This window comes from Bombina bombina, chromosome 9, assembly GCF_027579735.1.
Source record: "Bombina bombina isolate aBomBom1 chromosome 9, aBomBom1.pri, whole genome shotgun sequence".
NCBI lineage: Eukaryota > Metazoa > Chordata > Amphibia > Anura > Bombinatoridae > Bombina > Bombina bombina.
In genome coordinates, this window is record NC_069507.1 from 196,534,515 (window position 1) to 196,553,205 (window position 18,691).

At 36.7% G+C, this 18,691-nt stretch overlaps 1 protein-coding gene across 4 annotated transcripts in view; it reads right to left on the reverse strand.

Annotated features, from left to right (window-relative positions):
* Positions 1-18,691, reverse strand: part of CRTAC1 (cartilage acidic protein 1) — a 1,047,407-nt gene that overhangs the window by 853,881 nt on the left and 174,835 nt on the right. For all 4 annotated transcript variants that reach the window (XM_053692551.1, XM_053692550.1, XM_053692553.1 and 1 more), the window contains exon 2: positions 10,834-11,036. In XM_053692551.1, the coding sequence (XP_053548526.1) occupies positions 10,834-11,036 (203 nt within the window). The remainder of the gene's footprint in view (positions 1-10,833; positions 11,037-18,691) is intronic.

An 18,691-nucleotide genomic window follows, 5' to 3' on the forward strand; every position in this document is an offset into this window, starting at 1 on the left:
GACTTTGAATTAATAAAGTTCCTTTTAAACTGTATATAGTTTCTTGAATTACTTCTATTTGAGACTGTGGTTTGTGGATTTCGTTCATGCTTTGTTCCATGCTGCCTTTAAACGATGCTGCCTTTAAAGGGACACTGAACCCAATTTTTTTCTTTCATGGTTTAGATAGAGCATGCAATTTTAAGCAACTTTCTAATTTACTCCTATTATCAAATTTTCTTCATTCTCTTGGTATGTTTATTTGAAAAGCAAGAATGTAAGTTTAGATGCCAGCCCATTTTTGGTGAACAACCTGGGTTGTTCATGCTGATTGGTGGATTAAGTTAACCGACCAATCAGCAAGTGCTGTCCATGGTCCTGAACCAAAAATAGATTAAATACCTTCTTTTTCAAATAAAGATAGCAAGAGAAGAAAAAATGTTAATAGGAGTAAATTAGAAAGTTGCTTAAAATGGCATGCTTTATCTGAATCACAAAAGAAAACATTTGGGTTCAGTGTCCCTTTAAGCAGTACTGTCAGTTATTTGGAATATTTTGCCAGCTTTCTCTACAACGTGACAGATCCCTTTAGAATATCTTGTTGCCTCGTGTCTCTTTTAATCATCGGGCCTATAACAGCACTGTAATACACTGCTTTATAGTAAAACTATTTACTTAGAGATCAATAAAGCAGAATGCAAACTAAGCTTCAAATCTTAGCATGTCCCTTAAAACAATGCAATAAAACAGACATCCTCAAATGCTGGCTGAGCATCATGGGAAATGTAGTTCCAAAACCTCTGGAGGGCCACGTTTGATGATGTCTGCACTAAAACCCAACAACATTTTAATTCTATCTTGCGCAAGAATGATGTATAACTAGCTTTTAACAGAAATGAGCCTGCATTTTTTTTTTAATAAACGACTGTTCTCATTGCGTGCAAAATGTCTAAACACAAAACATTACAAATTCAATTAAATTAATATGAATCATTGTTGCTATTTGCATAACTCTTAAATGGTGTAAATTAAGACAATCATTTTACTTTGTTTAATAATGTTAAGCTTTATAAATAATAAATGAATTTTCATAAAACTAAGTTCTACCATGATTACAGTTTCGCACAGACAAGCAAATCAGTGTTCAGCATACTTCACAAAATTAATAGCTTATTAAAATTGAAAGTCCCATTAAGAAAATGTATATTGAAGGATAAAACATGTATTTCTAGAATTTTATTTTACATTTTTGAAACACTAATAATCTGAAGCTTACAAAACCTACTTTAATACATACAGAAAATCGGCAAGTCAGAGAAATGGCATCGCACTGACCTAGATTCATTGTAAGGGGCATAAAACACAAATTGTTTTATTTATTGATTCAGATAGATCATTTTAAACAACTTTTCAATTTACTTCTATTATCTAATTTGCTTTATTCTCTTGGTATCCTTTGTTGAAGGAGCAGTAATGCATTACTGGGAGCTAGCTAAAAGCCAAAAAAGCATATGACAAGAGACAAGCATGTGCAGTCACTAATCAGCTGCTTCTGAGCCTTCCTAGGTATACTTTCAACAAAGGATACAAAGAGAATGAAACAATTTAGATAATAGAAATAAATTGGAAAGTTGTTTAACCCCAGGGGTCAAGGTCTACAAAAATGTGTGGGAACTCACCAAGACTTCCACCCCCCTCACAATTAATATTGTTTTATACACACACAAAAACTATTTATATGTATATAATCAATACACCTTGGTTAATTAAAGCAAATTAAAACCAATAAAGGTTTTAATGGTTGCCTTTGGGCCTGAAATGCCTCCTCTGTCATAGAGTCTCACCCACTAAAGGTGCAATAGTCCTATTTCTGCTGAGGGGAGCTAAATAACCCCAGAGAAAGTTAATCAACATGTGTTCAAGACAGTGCGGGGTGATCACACAGAAGGACCTCTGACAGGCTTACATTTAGCGTATTGTAGGAAGTGTTAATGCCCATTACTAGAGGATCTTACTATCCCTCTAATCAGACTGTGATCCAGCTCCTCCCACCAGCAGCAGCAGTGTTTACTGAAGCATTTCTGTTTTCTGTTCAGGGGCAAACTTAGTTCCACCTGCAAAAATAGTGCAGGAACTGCGTTCCCATGTGTTCCCGCTGGAATTAACCCCTGTTTAACCCGTTCCCTACCAGGATTTCAAATAAATTTTTGCCCAAAATACCAAAATGTTTTTAGCACCTGACATTTCCCATCTCCTTGATCCCCCCCCCCCCCCCCACACACACACACTCCTGACCACCATCTTAGGTACTGGAAGACAGTCTGCCAGTATCAAGTTTTAGGAACCTCCCTGATCCCTCCCAAACGTCTCTCTAACCCTCCCCCTCCTAATGGTGTCTGCCTTCTTAGGTACTGGCAGCTATCAGACAGTACCTAGTTTATAGATATATTTTTGTTTTTAAATGTATTTATTATTTTTTTCTGTAGTGTAGCAGTCTCCCCCACCCTTTGCTCACTAATGTAGGGTCCCCCCCCCCACCCTGATTCTCCCCATTTTTCTGTAGTGGAGCATCCCTTCCCTCCCAAATGGAGATCGTTACAGATAGTGGCATAGACTTTGTCACTGTCTAATGATCAGACAGTCTGCATTCATATGGTAACGGAGCCCCGATCGTGCTCTATTACCACATGAAAGTCAATGCCTGCAGCCGAGGAAGAACAAGTCTCAGTTGTCACTTGACAACCGAGACTGCTGCAGCTTCCTAAAAGTCGTACGTAGATATACATTATGCAGTTCAATGGGCAATGTACTGCATGACATATTTACATCTGATTGGCGCAAGGGATAAAATTGCATGCTCCTTCTGAATAATGAAAGAAAATAAAATGGGTTTCATGTCCCTTTAATTAAAAAAATAAAAGCAATGCAATAAGCAAATACTTTTCTTCTTAATATGTATAGTGGTTTCTCCCCCTAATTTTTATATTGATGAAGCATTTTTCTAAGCATTTTGTTCTTTTGAAATTAATGCAAACAAGTGTAAGACATTAAAGGAATATAAAAGTGCAATAAAAGTGCCAAATGTTGCCGTTACAATTGCACAAGACTGCTCTTGTGCAATGCCACCCACTTTAAGAACGGCATGCAGCGTCCTACCTTATATGGTGTACTGCAGCCTCCATCTTTTTTCTAATGAAAAATCAGCCTAGGGGGGGTGACTAGCAGTGTAATCCCCATGATCTGATCCCGGCCTTGAAATCACGTGATCGCATCAACGATTGTGTGATTTTTTTTTCCAGCAAGTGTTTTCATCAGAACTTTGTTCCAATCTAAGCCCTCCCTGGCATGAAGGTGTTAACCAATACTTGATTTGGGTAAACTGCCCCTTTAACGCAACACACTTATCACAATTCCAAACACAAGACCTATTTTTAATATAATTATCAATTAAAATTATACCTATGTGTGTGGCTTTTTTACTAAAGCGTCATATAACTCACTATTTTATTTTTTAAACGTTCCGTTTTAAGCCATTCATAACAAGACCTAAGACACAAGTCCCTTCTGTGCAGTGCGCATGTTCCTTGCAGTAATGCTGTGGCAGATACTGATTAGCAAGAGACAGACAGCGTGTGCTCTATGCCTCAGCGGTTACTCTGAGACTGAGATGCTGAAGATCATTGCACACATCTCCTACTGCAGCGCATCGCATATTCTTGGAGACCAGCAATGTGTGCTGTATGCCTCAGCAGCACGTCTTAGGACTATGATTTACATTCCGTGGGCTCATTGCACAGACCTGCACCTGCATCAGTGTACAGCATGGTGACTTGCAAGATCCCATATACCAGAGAAATGCTGTGCAAGTGGGTGATGAAGATACACATGCTGTACACTGATGCAGGGGCAGGTCTGTGCAATGAGCACACGGAATGTAAATCATAGTCCTCATCTAAGACGTGCCTTAGGTGATACACTGCTGAGGCATAGAGCACACATTGCCGGTCTTCAAGAATATGCAATGTGCTGCAGTAGGAGATGTGTGCAATGATCTTCAGCATCTCAGTCTCAGAGAGTAGGAATTGTGCAATGGCCTGTAAAACTTAGACAGGGGCAGGTCTGTGCAAAAGAGCCCATGGAAATGATGAGACTGGGACTAGGTAGTTAGCCGTATGATAGATTGCTCCACTGTACTTCAGTAGCATAGGATTTGCATTCAACTAGTTGAGAAAAATAAACAAGCCCAAAACAAATGTCTGCTTCCACAAATAACAAATAATAAAGATCAAATTATGTCTGCAGGCTGTCAGGATTTCAGCTTTTACTGTAAATTGTGGATTTGCATATGGCCTATGATTGGAGGGTGGACGTGCTAGTCTCAAGCACAGCACAGCCCTTTCCTTGGGGAGTGTCAGCACTGTGTATATTAATTCCAGGAGAGGGAATTAGAAAGGTAAAACTTACAAAATGTATTGTTTCTTAATATCCTATAAATATATATACAGGTGGCCCTCGTTTTACAACGGTTCAATTTACACCGTTTCAGAATAACAACCTTTTTTTCCAGTCATGTGACTGCTATTGAAAAGCATTGAGAAGCAGTGCATTTATTAAAATAGCCAGTAGGTGGAGCTGTCCGCTTGTGTTGCAGCAAAGCCAAGCAAGTTGAAATTAATCAGTTTAACCAGACCTGAGCAATCGAGCAGATTTCAAAGGAACAAGATCTTCCTGTCTATAAATCAGTCCAGATTGGAATGCATAGAAAGAACTGTTTGCAGAAAAATGCGAGTGAAGTCTGTGTTGTGTGATTATTTTATTAGGTTTATAATGCTGTTTAGCATTTAAAGTCTTCATTTAAAAGCTTTAAAAATAATGTATTAGGTGTTACTTATGACAATTTTGAGAGGGGCCTGGAACCTATTTCCCTCACTTCCCATTGACTTACATTATAAACTGGGTTTCAATTTACAACGGTTTCGATTTACAACCATTCCTTCTGGAACCTAACCCCGGCGTAAACTGAGGGCTACCTGTATACGTCTCATTTCAGTAGTTAGTGCATTTACTATTGGTATATGGATCTGTAATATCAGTGTATACTGGCCCTTTAAGCTAATGAGGTAAAGTTTTTACAGTGTTTTGTGATGCCAGTAGATGCGGCTCCATTGATTATAATGCAGCTAATGAAAAACTTGTTGATATGACAAGAGGCGTTAACAAAATACTGGGATTGCACAATTTTTTGGTTGCGGTTTTGCATCTTGTTCCTCAAGATTTTAGTTTCCTCTTTTTTATTTTTATTCAATGTAGGCCAATGATTTGTCTTTTTAACTCCACACTACAAGGGATTTCACTTAGAAGTTCTAAAAATTATTTTCTTTCCACTTATAAAATCATATATATTTCTCAGATGATTAAGGGTGGACATTTCCTTGGAGATTGTAATCCTGTGTCCTGGACAAATGTGATTGGCTTGTTGGTATCCTGTTTTAGCCTATTCTGCCTGCTACTCAAAATAAAATATCCCGATTTAAAGACTTATTCTATAAGTAGGCAGGAGATAGATATTGGAAGGACTGTCAAGCCAATCTGTATAGTCAGTAAAATGTCCCGCCAATTACTTTACCTATGTGTTTGCATGTTATTTTTCAATTACAATGTCCCTTTAACTCCATGGACACCAGAAACGGATGCAAATGCCTTAGAACAACAATCTAACCCGAGAACATTTTAATGTCACCAGGGCTTTAATTATGAGCATAATGTTTACAGCTGTATTTTAATAATAAATGTTGGTAATACAACCCAACATTTTTAGCATTATGGATTTCTCACACAAACCCTAAAACTGAGGAACGGGCGTATTTTGTCTGAAAACTATAACTAAAGGCATCTATTTGAGTACTTGCCAATATTTTTAGTGTAATTCATATTAAGGCATATTTTAATTGATCAGTCTAGTTTACTAAGGTGATAGCTGCAAACTTTTGTATGAAAAAGTCTATTATGTTTTTCCATTTTTTTCCCATTGTTATTTTCTATCAGCAGATGGACACACTGTGTAAACAACAACACATACATTTGATTTATTCTTACAAAATATTATAAACAGATTTTGTTTTTGTCATTATTTCCCTGCCAGATTTCCTTGCCCTCGTGTGGAGTAGATACATCCATCTGCTTATTCATATTTTCTGGATCTGATTTTTTTTACATAAGTGTTGTTCAGTTTTCATATTATAATTTCAATAGGCCTCTTCCTTCCCACAAGCGTATACAGAAAAGAGCAAATGAAAAAATAATTGATTCACAAATGTATACAAAAAAAATGAATAGTGTAGATAGGGAAAAAAAAAACTGGTACAGTAAAAATTAGCTGTACAGCACTTATAATATTAAAGGGACATTAAATACTAAGGTCTAGATTATGAGTGGAGCGCAAACGTTTAGGTGCAAGCGATATTGTGTTTTCACGTTAGTTTGTGCACAGGTTAAATTGTGCTGGTACTGCAAGTTGAAATTAAACGCGATTGCTTGAGTGGAATCATGATTTACGCTAGAATGATTACTGTGTCCTCAGAGATGTGGTTAACTGTTTAGCAAAACTAAAAAGTGTCACAAAACCCATCATAAATGCATTACAAAGTATAGTTACACTCATAATAACACTATTTAATAAAAATTACTTTTAAAAAAAAGAGAGAGAGAGAGAGAGAGAGAGAGAGAGAGAGAGAAATTCATATACCAATCTCAGAGTGTTTTTTGTCACTTTAAGAATGCTCTGGTATGGGTAAAACTATGTCTGAGCCACTAGGAGACTCACCTCTGTTCATAGAAAAATCTACAAAATCTACAAAATCTAAAATATACAAATGGAACAATGATGCAGAATAAAAGAGAATTTCTACAGTATGCTGTTACTGCATCCATATCACACAAAACAACTGTTTGTAAATACTCTGCTGTTAGTAAAAAATGAATACGTTTATGATGCAATAGAGACACACAGACCCTTTAACATTATACAAGACAAATATTAAACCTTAAAAGGGCATAAAACTCAAAACCTTTTTTTATGATTCATAAAGAACACACCCCTAGATTTAGAGTTTTGTCGGTAAAGACCCGCGGTGCTAACGCTGCTTTTTTTTCTAGCACACCCTTAAGACAACGCTGGTATTTAGAATTGTCTGAGTGGCTGCGTTAGGCTCAGAAAAGGGAGCGTTGAGCATAATTTAGCGCTACTTCAACCCTCAATACCAGTGTTGCCTACGGTAGAGGTAAGCTGGAAAAACGTGCTTGTGCACGATATCCCCATAGGAAACAATGGGGCTGAGCTGGCTGAAAAAAAAACTAACACCTGCAAAAAAGCAGCGTTCAGCTCCTAACGCAGCCCCATTGTTTCCTATGGGGAAACACTTTCTAAGTCTGCACCTAACACCCTAACATGAACCCCGAGTCTAAACACCCCTAACGTTACACTTATTAACCCCTAATCTGCCGCCCCCGCTATCGCTGACACCTGCATTATATTATTAACCCCTAATCTGCCGCTCCGGACACCGCCGCCACCTACATTATACCTATGAACCCCTAATCTACTGCCCCTAACATCGCCAACACCTATATTATATTTATTACCCCCTAATCTGCCCCCCCAACGTCGCCACCACCTACTTACACTTATTAACCCCTAATCTGCTGACCGGACCTCGCCGCCACTATAATATATGTATTAAACCCTAAACCGCTGCACTCCCGCCTCGCAAACACTATAATAAATTGTATTAACCCCTAATCTGCCCTCCCTAACATCGCCGCCACCTACCTACAATTATTAACCCCTAATCTCCTGCCCGCAACGTCGCCGCTACTATAATAAATGTATTAACCCCTAAACCTAAGTCTAACCCTAACCCTACCACCCCCCTAACATAAATATAATTTAAATAAAACGAAATAATATTCCTATAATTAAATAAATTATTCCTATTTAAAACTAAATACTAACCTATAAAATAAACCCTAATATAGCTACACTATAACTAATAATTACATTGTATCTATTTTAGGATTTATATTTATTTTACAGGCAACTTTGTATTTATTTTAACTAGGTACAATAGCTATTAAATAGTTAATAACTATTTAATAGCTACCTATTTAAAATAATTACAAAATTACCTGTGAAATAAATCCTAACCTAGGTTACAATTAAACCTAACACTACACTATCATTAAATTAATTAAATAAATTAACTACAATTACCTACAATAAAATTTAATTAAATAAACTAATCTATAATACAACCCCCCCCACTAAATTACAGAAAATAAAAAAATATTACAAGAAGTTTAAACTAATTACACCTAATCTAAGCCCCCTAATAAAATAAAAAAGACCCCCAAAATAATAAAATGCCCTACCCTATTCTAAATTACAAAAGTAATCAGCTCTTTTACCAGCCCTTAAAAGGGCTTTTTGCGGGGCATTGCCCCAAAGTAATCGGCTCTTTTACCTGTAAAAAAAAATACAACCCCCCCAACATTAAAACCCACCACCCACATACCCCTACTCTAACTCACCCAAACCCCCCTTTAAAAAACCTAACACTAACCTCCTGAAGATCTCCCTACCTTGAGTCGTCTTCACCCAACCAGGCCAAAATCTTCATCCAAGGTGCGCAGAAAAGGTCCTTCATCCGGTAGAAGTCTTCATCCAGGCGGCATCTTCAATCTTCATCCATCCGGAGCGGAGCCATCTTCCAAGGAGCCTACGCGGAGCCATCCTCTTCATCCTGAATCAGCCAATCAGATTTTTCCTACCTTAATTCCGATTGGCTGATAGAATCCTATCAGCCAATCGGAATTGAAGGGCTGCCATCTTGGATGACGTCACTTAAAGGTACCGTCATTGTGTTAGAAGACTCCGGATGAAGAGGATGGCTCCGCGTCGGCTCCTTGGAAGATGGCTCCTCTCCGCTCCGGATGGATGAAGATTGAAGATGCCGCCTGGATGAAGACTTCTACTGTTTGAAGGACCTCTTCTGCGCACCTTGGATGAAGATTTCAGCCTGATTGGGTGAAGACGACTCAAGGTATGGAGATCTTCAGGGGGTTAGTGTTAGGTTTTTTAAGGGGGGTTTGGGTGAGTTAGAGTAGGGGTATGTGGGTGGTGGGTTTTAATGTTGGGGGGGTTGTATTTTTTTTTACAGGTAAAAGAGCCGATTACTTTGGGGCAATGCCCCGCAAAAAGCCCTTTTAAGGGCTGGTAAAAGAGCTGATTACTTCTGCAATTTAGAATAGGGTAGGGCATTTTATTATTTTGGGGGGCTTTTTTATTTTATTAGGGGGCTTAGATTAGGTGTAATTAGTTTAAACTTCTTGTAATATTTTTTTATTTTCTGTAATTTAGTGTTTGTTTTTTGTATTATAGATTAGTTTATTTAATTAAATTTGATTGTAGGTAATTGTAGTTAATTTATTTAATTAATTTAATGATATTGTAGTGTTAGGTTTAATTGTAACTTAGGTTAGGATTTATTTCACAGGTAATTTTTTAATTATTTTAACTAGGTAGCTATTAAATAGTTAACTATTTAATAGCTATTGAACCTAGTTAAAATAAATACAAAGTTGCCTGTAAAATAAATATAAATCCTAAAATAGATACAATGTAATTATTAGTTATATTGTAGCTATATTAGGGTTTATTTTATAGGTAAGTATTTAGTTTTAAATAGGAATAATTTATTTAATTATAGGAATACTATTTAGATTTATTTAAATTATATTTATATGTTAGGGGGGGTTAGGGTTAGACTTAGGTTTAGGGGTTAATACATTTATTATAGTAGCGGTGATGTTGGGGGCGGGAGATTGGGGGTTAATAATTGTAGGTAGGTGGCGGTGATGCTAGGGACGGCAGATTAGGGGTTAATACAATTTATTATAGTGTTTGCGAGGCGGGAGTGCGGCGGTTTAGGGGTTAATACATTTTTTATAGTGGCGGCGAGGTCCGGTCAGCAGATTAGGGGTTAATAATTGTAGTTAGGTAGCGGCGACGTTGGGGGGGGGGGGGCAGATTAGGGGTTAATAAATATAATGTAGGCGTTGGCGATGGTAGGGGCAGCAGATTAGGGGTTCATAGGTATAATGTAGGTGGGGCGGTGTCCGGTCGGCAGATTAGGGGTTAAAAAAATTTATTAGAGGGTTTGCGATGTGGGGGGGCCTCGGTTTAGGGGTACATAGGTAGTTCATGGGTGTTAGTGTACTTTATAGCACAGTAGTTAAGAGCTTTATGTTCCGGCGTTAACCCATAAAGCTCTTAACTACTGACTTTTTTTGGTGGTAGGAGTCTTGTCGGTAGAGGGTCTACTGCTCACTTCTTCCAAGACTCCAAATACCAGCGTTAGGCAAATCGCATTGAAAAGATAGGATATGCAATTGACGTAAGGGGATCTGCGGTAGCCTGGAGTCGCTGAAAGAAAGTGAGCGGTAGACCCTTTCCTGCCTGACTCTAAATACCAGCGGGCGGTAAAAAGCAGTGTTAGGATCCCTTAACACTGCTTTTGACGGCTAACACCAAACTGTAAATCTAGGCCATAGCATTTTAAGCAACTTTCCAATTTCCTTTTATCAAATTTGCTTAATTCTCTTTGTATCCTTTGTAGAAGGAGCAGCAATAATGGGAACTAGCTGAGCACATCTAGTGAACCAATGACAGGAGGCATATGTGCAGCCACCAATCAGCATCTAGCTCACAGTAGAAAACTGTTGATCCTGAGCCTACTTAGGTATACTCTTCAACAAAGGATACTAAATAATAAAAAAAAAACCATACAAAACACTCACCCAGCCACAATAATTTCAAAGTCCCCATCATTGTCCACATCTGTAACGGCCACTCCATAGTTCAGCTGAGTTGGATTATTTTCATAGTCTGGTGGGAGAACAGTGTTGGTTACAGCAGTGAACATCGGTTCCGAACGTTGAGCTCCCCCGCAACAGATAATTATTGAGAACAACAACGTGAGAATCATCATCAGCTTCGATATCTGAAACAAATCCAGAAAAGACTTTATTTACTATGCTGTTAAAAATATTCATTTAAAAGTAGCTAAATAAAATCTTAGATAGCATCTTCGAGATAAAGTTAACAGAATTAATTGAGAAAAAAACATAAGAGAACACATCAAATACATAAGCACATTCATGTCCAAGTATTAGTTAAACATATTGGTGGTTTGTATGATATAGAGATGGAATGGTATTCATAGAATGAAGATATACAATATAATTCCAATCAGTGTTTTAGCTAAAGGAAAAAATGAATTCTTTATGCTGATTTAGTGGAAAACCTGTCTGCAGGTCATGGAACACATTTTTCTTTAGAAAGTGTAGGTAGTAACTCCAAACTCCAATCCCCAATTAGCCCAGTACAGTTTTAAAAGGACTTGGTGAAAACGCTTTTAAAAATTCTCATGTGCTTCATTTTGATTTCCAAATTATGTCTATAACAACCCTCCCAACATTTGTGGCTAGGTATTAGGGACTCCGGATCTAAAATTCAAATGGTATAATCCCAGGCACTAAGAATTATAAAGCAACTATTAGCCTTTCTCTGGAACTGAGAAATTTTATTGGTTATCCTCCAGCCACTAGAATTATATGAAAGTGTATAGCTAAAATTGCAATGTAGAACAGAGCTATAGTTAAAATAGGGAGATAATATATGTATAAAGTCAAATTTAAATAGCAACATATAGCATTTATTAAATGAAAACTGACATAAATATAAAAGAAAATGAAATGACTTAAAATTGAGGCACCAATGAAAAAAAACTTTAGAAATGCATATGTGTATAAATCTAAAAAAAAAGGAGTAAAAAAGTGTGTACGCTGGATTAAAACGCTATGAGAACTTGTTAAAAAAAATGGGGAATAAGTAATGAATGGGAACAAAAATATATGTAGTCAAGTCAGTTTATTTAGTCCTTTATTGAGACTGAAGAAAAGGAAATCCAAAAAAAACAAACAAAAAAAATGAAATCACTTATTTCCAAGCTTTTTAATATGAGTATGCAAAGTTTTCAAATAACATAGGAGGAAGTAACAAGACTTTTAGATAATAGGTGTGAATAGGCAGGGACCACAAGGAGAATCAGATGGAAGAAGCGAGGAGATGGAAGAAAGAAGCGAGGAGATGGAAGAAAGAAGAAAGGAGATGGAAGAAAGAAGAAAGGAGATGGAAGAAAGAAGAGAGGAGATGGAAGAAGAGAGGAGATGGAAGAAGAGAGGAGATGGAAGAAGAGAGGAAATTGAAGAAGAGAGGAAATTGAAGAAGCGAGGAGATGGAAGAAGAGAGAAGATGGAATGTTAATAGGTTAGGCGTTGGTAAGGTCTTTAGGTTATGGCAGATTACGGGTTAATAGTGTAGATTTTGCTGGGGTGAGGGCGCGTTAGGGGTTAATAGTTTATTTTAGTATTGAATGTATATCCTATGTTAAAATTATATGCATGGTCATGTATAATGTATAGTTGAAGTATTGCATCTAATTTAAAATGTAGTTATTTTTGATTGTTCATTTTGTATTTTAAGCATAAATATATCAATAATATATTTATGCTTAAAATAATAAAATAAACAATCAAAATAAGCACATTATAAAATAGATACAATACTTAACATGATATGCATTGTCTTGTATAATGCATATTTTAACATTGTATATAAAAGTAGCAACTTAGCTCCTATAGTTATAATAGTTTTTATTTTGTATACTTTATTAGTCAGGTAGATTGCAGACATTACGTAGGTGTTCTATGGGAGTTTGCTGGGTGTTCCAGGGGGAGTATAGGGAAGACATGTAGGTGTAGGCTGTATTAGGTAGTTAGCTGGACGTTTCAAGTGTAGCTAAGGCAGGATGTAGGTGTAGGCGGTATAGGGAAGTTTGCTGGGCATTCCAGGGGAGTATAGCTAAAGTATGACTTAGGCGTTCTGTGTGAGTTAGACGGGCATTTCAGGGGGGAGTAACCTGTACTTTGATTTGGATACATTGCCAGCAGTGCAATATATTTCTCTCTCTGAAATACAGGTTGCAAGTAGGGTGTCAACCATGTTTGTCTTGCCACCTTTTCAGTGGCGAGACTATACAGTGTGAGGCAGCTAGTGTAGGTGTAGTTAGAGTTAGGTCACACAGGCATTAATTAAAGTGTTCCCACAAAGAAAGTGTGTTTGGTTTCAGTGAGCGCACTGTTTGCACTGTGTAGGAACACTTCAAACACGTATCTCCCCACTGCCCTCAGATAGTGTTAACAAGTGGCATGTCGGCGAAGTTTAGCTGATATTGCGTTCCTCATTATACCCTATGGGAGATAAATTGCCACTGTCTGGCACCTCGCAGGTCCCCCCACCCTTTTTTTAGAAAATATTGGGGCCTTAAAGAAACATTAAACACTAAAAAAAAAAAACGCAAGACACAATGATGTATCCAAAAAAAAAAATTGCTTAAGCAGATGTATTTTTTAAAAATTATATTACTTATTTAAATATTGAAGAAATAACTGTTAAAGATTTATTTTTCATAATGTAATAGGTTCTACTTTCTTTTTTAATCTCATCTGCTGAGGACAGTTAGCGATGAGTTACCACACTGCTTAAACAATGGTTGTGTAGATTGTAGCAGTGTTCTGGTAAAGCCTGCAGTGTGTACATCCAATTCTCCCAGGATATGGAAAACCATAATCATAGTTAAATTACAAGACTATGGGTTAAAATAAACAATGAAATTATACTGAAAGTATTTTATTATTACACATAAATAAGCATTTTATATTATAATCTCAAATTGGTTAATGTTTCCTGAAGATCTGGCAGTGCACACAACCTTGTTTGTACTATATAATATGGGGTGTTTAAAAATGTTTTGTTACTTTAAAAAAATTTCAGTGTTGAAGGGCCTCACCGTACCAACAAGACTTCTTAAATCATCTCACCTAAGCGTTGAGTTATTAAATTAAATGAATACCTAAGTATGCAACATGCATTTTCTTGGTAGCTACAATTTAAATTAAAATAGATTTTACTTAACCTTTTTTGTCTAATGTCCCCTTAATGGTGTTTGAGGACTGGCATTGATCAACCATAATGTAGGCGATTGCCTGAAGGCCCCACTTCTCTAAGACTTCAACAAATGACAGCTTTCCATTAATGCAAACACTTTCTGTTAGAAACGGTATGGCTATGTCATTACTCCAGACTGAGCTGAGGAAAGACACAACATATTGCTTCATTTCTATTACAAGTAATGATTGTGTAGCTTTGTTACCCATCTCTGTGGATTAATCAGAACATACAAATTTGACTTGATAAAACTTTCTGGTAGCACAATTAAATCATCATAATTTTCATTATATATCAATTTAATTTTGTCTTCAGTTAATCATTTGTCTTAACTATTATACCACACATCTTAATAAATTTAGCTGGGTAGACTGTTGTTGACAATAAAAGGCTGCAAAGCTGAAATGCGTAGATGATTATGATAGCCGTTTTGAACTCCAAAATCAGAGCGCTCTGATGAGTTGAATGCAACCAGCATCTGCTACATTCACGTTGGATACTTTGGCTACTTTGTACACTTGTTACATTTTACTCGAAGACCTCTTCAAAGAACCCACTCCTTCGATTGGTTCATTTGAATCTTGTGACCTGAACACGTGACCCGGAACTAAGATCTGGACAAGGCAACCCACAGCAGAGAACAGCAGATTCCTGAAAGGTAATATACCGGACGCCGGATCTAAGGGTAAGCACAGTCACGCTTCGTGGGAGCGGAGGAATAGCCAAAGATTTCGGATTCTGGGGTAAGAGGGAGTCACGGACTCACTATACAACACGATTGTAACACATTGAAGCCAAGTATAACATATTTACTGCACTGAATTACTGCAGAACTTTTTCTATACCCCCCTTTCTAGCACGGAACATATAGAAACTTATCTTTTAGAGGAAATTATCACGCAACATCTAATATGAAACTCCTGTTTTAAACATCTGTTAAGATACACTTGTTATGAACTGCCTACTTTGGATATAAAGAGCCATCTTCTCGGACAGCTTCTGTATTTCCAAAATAGAAATAGATACTTTCTGGACACCTCATTGCTTCTATTTTTTTGATTATAGAGGTGTTTCTTGTTTTTAGAGGAGGTTTTCCTCCAACAATATTGATTTTATTTTCTTTTATTGTACACCACCGGTGTTTTTTTATGCATTGTTCTATTCATATTAAATATTATATTATATATATGAAATTCCAGCTTCCTAGTACACTATTAGTTTCACTTTAACTGAGCTCACATATAGCTGCTTATTTTTAGTGCTCCCTTGAATTTTTTATTATCATTTTAGACTGTTGTAGACCCTAGCGTATTGGATCTGGAAACCACTGACTGAATAACACAAAATAAATAAAGCATCAAAATCAATTAGAAAGTAAATTGCCGTAGTTCTGTGGTTTGTCACAAAATTCTGAAATCTATTAGACATCCTAACCAGAAAACAGATAAAAGCCCTAATTAGCATTACATTACATCAACATAAGCAGCTGTGAAACGTCATTCTGTGTTATTGATTAATTGGATAGGAATTCTGACCTAGGATCATATCAACTCATTTTCTTTCGAAAAAGAAAACAGAATAATGAAAGTTCAACACAAGAGTACTGATGTACTATAAACACCATGCTCTCACAGCCTGTATGTTAACATCTAGCAGTAACTCAATTATACACTTATTGGGAGACATACAGGAGTAATCAATGGAGACAAAGCACTTAAAGAAATATTTCCGAATAAAGGGGATTCCAGATTAGTAATATAGTAACATAGTAGATGAGGTTGAAAAAAGACCGAAGTCCATCAAGTTTAACCTATACAAATCTAAAATATTTACAAAAAGATCCAGTTAAGTTTAAATAATCCCACTAAAAGGTGACCCATTTAATACTAGCAATCATATCCATGAATTTTGTTTCTAGACAGAAATGTATCCAAACATTTTTTAAATGCATCTAGGGTATTGGCATTCACTACCTCCTTTGGTAATGAGTTCCGCAATTGTATTGGTCTTACAGTGAAAAAAGTGTTTACAATCATTTGTGCTATGACTACGCAAGCGGTGTGTAAATTTTTTTTGTTCAGCACCTGGGTAGCACAGCCCAGCCCCTCAGAGAAACAGTTAGATTAAAGTATTAATAACACTAGTATATGTGGAACATTTTTCACATATATTTCTGTACGCGATACATCAGGTAACGGTCGTCTGATGCACGTTTTGCATTACCTGATGTATAGCGTACAGAAATGTGTGAAAAATGTTCCAAATATACTAGTGTTATTGATACTTTAATCTAACCGTTTCTCTGAGGGTCTGGGTTGTGTGGCACCGCTGTTGCAATTGGGATTGTGTCCCCATTTCTATTTGAAGTATATATTTCTCTCCTAGTCCCTCCTTTAAGTGGTTTTGGGCTCTATTACCCTTTTTGCAGATAGTATCTGTGATTTAGAGGTTCACGTACCTCACTGTACTACATACATTAGGTTTACAGCGTACATAATTTTTAACCACTATTTGTTTTTTTTATGGCTTGGGGGTTAGCCCCAGATATTTATAATTTTATCTATTAATTATTAAAAGTTCATTTTCTTCTGTAGACTTAGGGGCCAATTTATCAGGCTCCGTATGGAGCTTGATGTCCCTTGTTTTGGTCGAGCCTTCAGGCTCGCCGGATACAGAAGTTATGAAGCAGCAGTCTAAAGACAGCTGCTCCATAACTTGTCCGCCTGCTATGAGGCCGAGGACAGAAATCAACCCGATCGAATACGATCGGGTTGATTGACACCCCCTGCTTGTGGCCGATTGGCCGCGAATCTGCAGGGGGCGGCATTGCACCAGCAGTTCACAAGAACTGCTGGTGCAATGATAAATGCAGACAGCATATGCTGTCTGCATTTATCGGTGTGCGGCGGACATGATATGCTACATTGTATCATGTCCGCTCGCACTATGTTAAATATACCCCTTAAGCCTGGATTGGCTCCATCAAATAAGACAAGTGGTGGGTGGAGTTTGGCTTATGAAAAACAATTACAGCAAACAGAATGTTAATTTGTTTTAAAATGTTTATACTTGGCTGATATGTTATTCTATTGCACTCCAAGGATTAGGAGAGACGCACAGACAGGCAGCGGGTAAATAAAAAACGTCCAATCTTTATTGTAGAAACGGATAAAAGCACATCATATGGTTAGGAATAAAAGCAGTACATCCAACAGGTGTGTGAACAGGATCTCCACACAGACGCGTTTCATGCGGTTGCGCACTTGATCACTGCATACCTGGGCTCCTGTTCAGGCACCTCTATATGTAAATCCAATTAGTACATAATACACTCACACCTGTTAGGAAAGTCACGTCTATAGATACTTTGCATAGGTTGTGTTAGCATAAGCGGAACAAGGCTGTTGGAAATCATTAAACAAAAGTACATATACAGCCTAATACCAATTAATTTGTTAGAGGGAACGACTTCATAGGGTTACAGTTTAAATGACTAATCGAACAAAATGGAAAAAGTATAATTAGCAATATATAAAGTTGATGTATATGTATGTACATTATGGGAAAGTCTAAGTCAATTATGGAAAAGTTACCACATATCAATAAAAAATGCAAATTCATTATCAAAAATAGAGCATATTTAAATACCCCATCACATACATAGAACAAAAGTAAATAACTTTTAGCAGATTGTCACAGACCTGCATAACCATATGTGATATGTTGTCATAGCCTGTCTTATAAATCTGTACATTTGATTTTATAAACGTCTGCAACTTATTACCTTAGAAATAGTCTGTAACTGGTATCATTTTATAGATGTGTTGCAAAAAAACTAAATATATAGAGCCTGAGATCAGGTAAATAAGTCAAGGTCACGTCTCATATTGAGACCTTGGGGAAAACTTGTTTGTAAGGTAAAAATCCAAAAAAATTCCCTTTTATTTAGGGACATTTCTCTGTCACCCCCCCCCCCCTTTTCCAGTTAGGTTACAAAATCTATGCCTTGAATATATAGAGCTGACAAATCAGCATCATGAAAGGTTTTAAAATGTCTGGCAACAGGTGTGTCAGAGAAATTGTCTTCAATGGAACGTATATGTTCTAAAAATCTTTCTTTTAATGGTCTTATAGTTTTACCTATATATTGTTTCTTGCAAATTTTACATGTCAACAGGTAAATTACATGTGTAGTAGAACAGTTGATGTAGAAATTAATGTTGTGTTCACGACAAGTGATTTGTGAAACAAATCTCTCTCCTTCAGACACATACCCACAGGTTTTACATATTGGCCTTCCACATCTGAAGAAACCTCTCTTTTTCTGTAACCAACACTTATTTATTTTCGGTTTAAGAACTGAAGGGGACAAAAAATCTCCCAAAGTTTTGCCATTTCTGGGTATGAAATCACAGCCTTCCTTGATTACATTTTTTAAAATGGGGTCTGTATATAAAATAGGTAGTGAATCTTTGATAATGTGACAAATTTTATGAAACTCTTGGCTATAAGCCGTGATGAATCTCGTTTTTTGTTTTTGCCTAGTTTGTATATTTTTTGTTGTCTTTTTGTATTTAAGGAGATCTT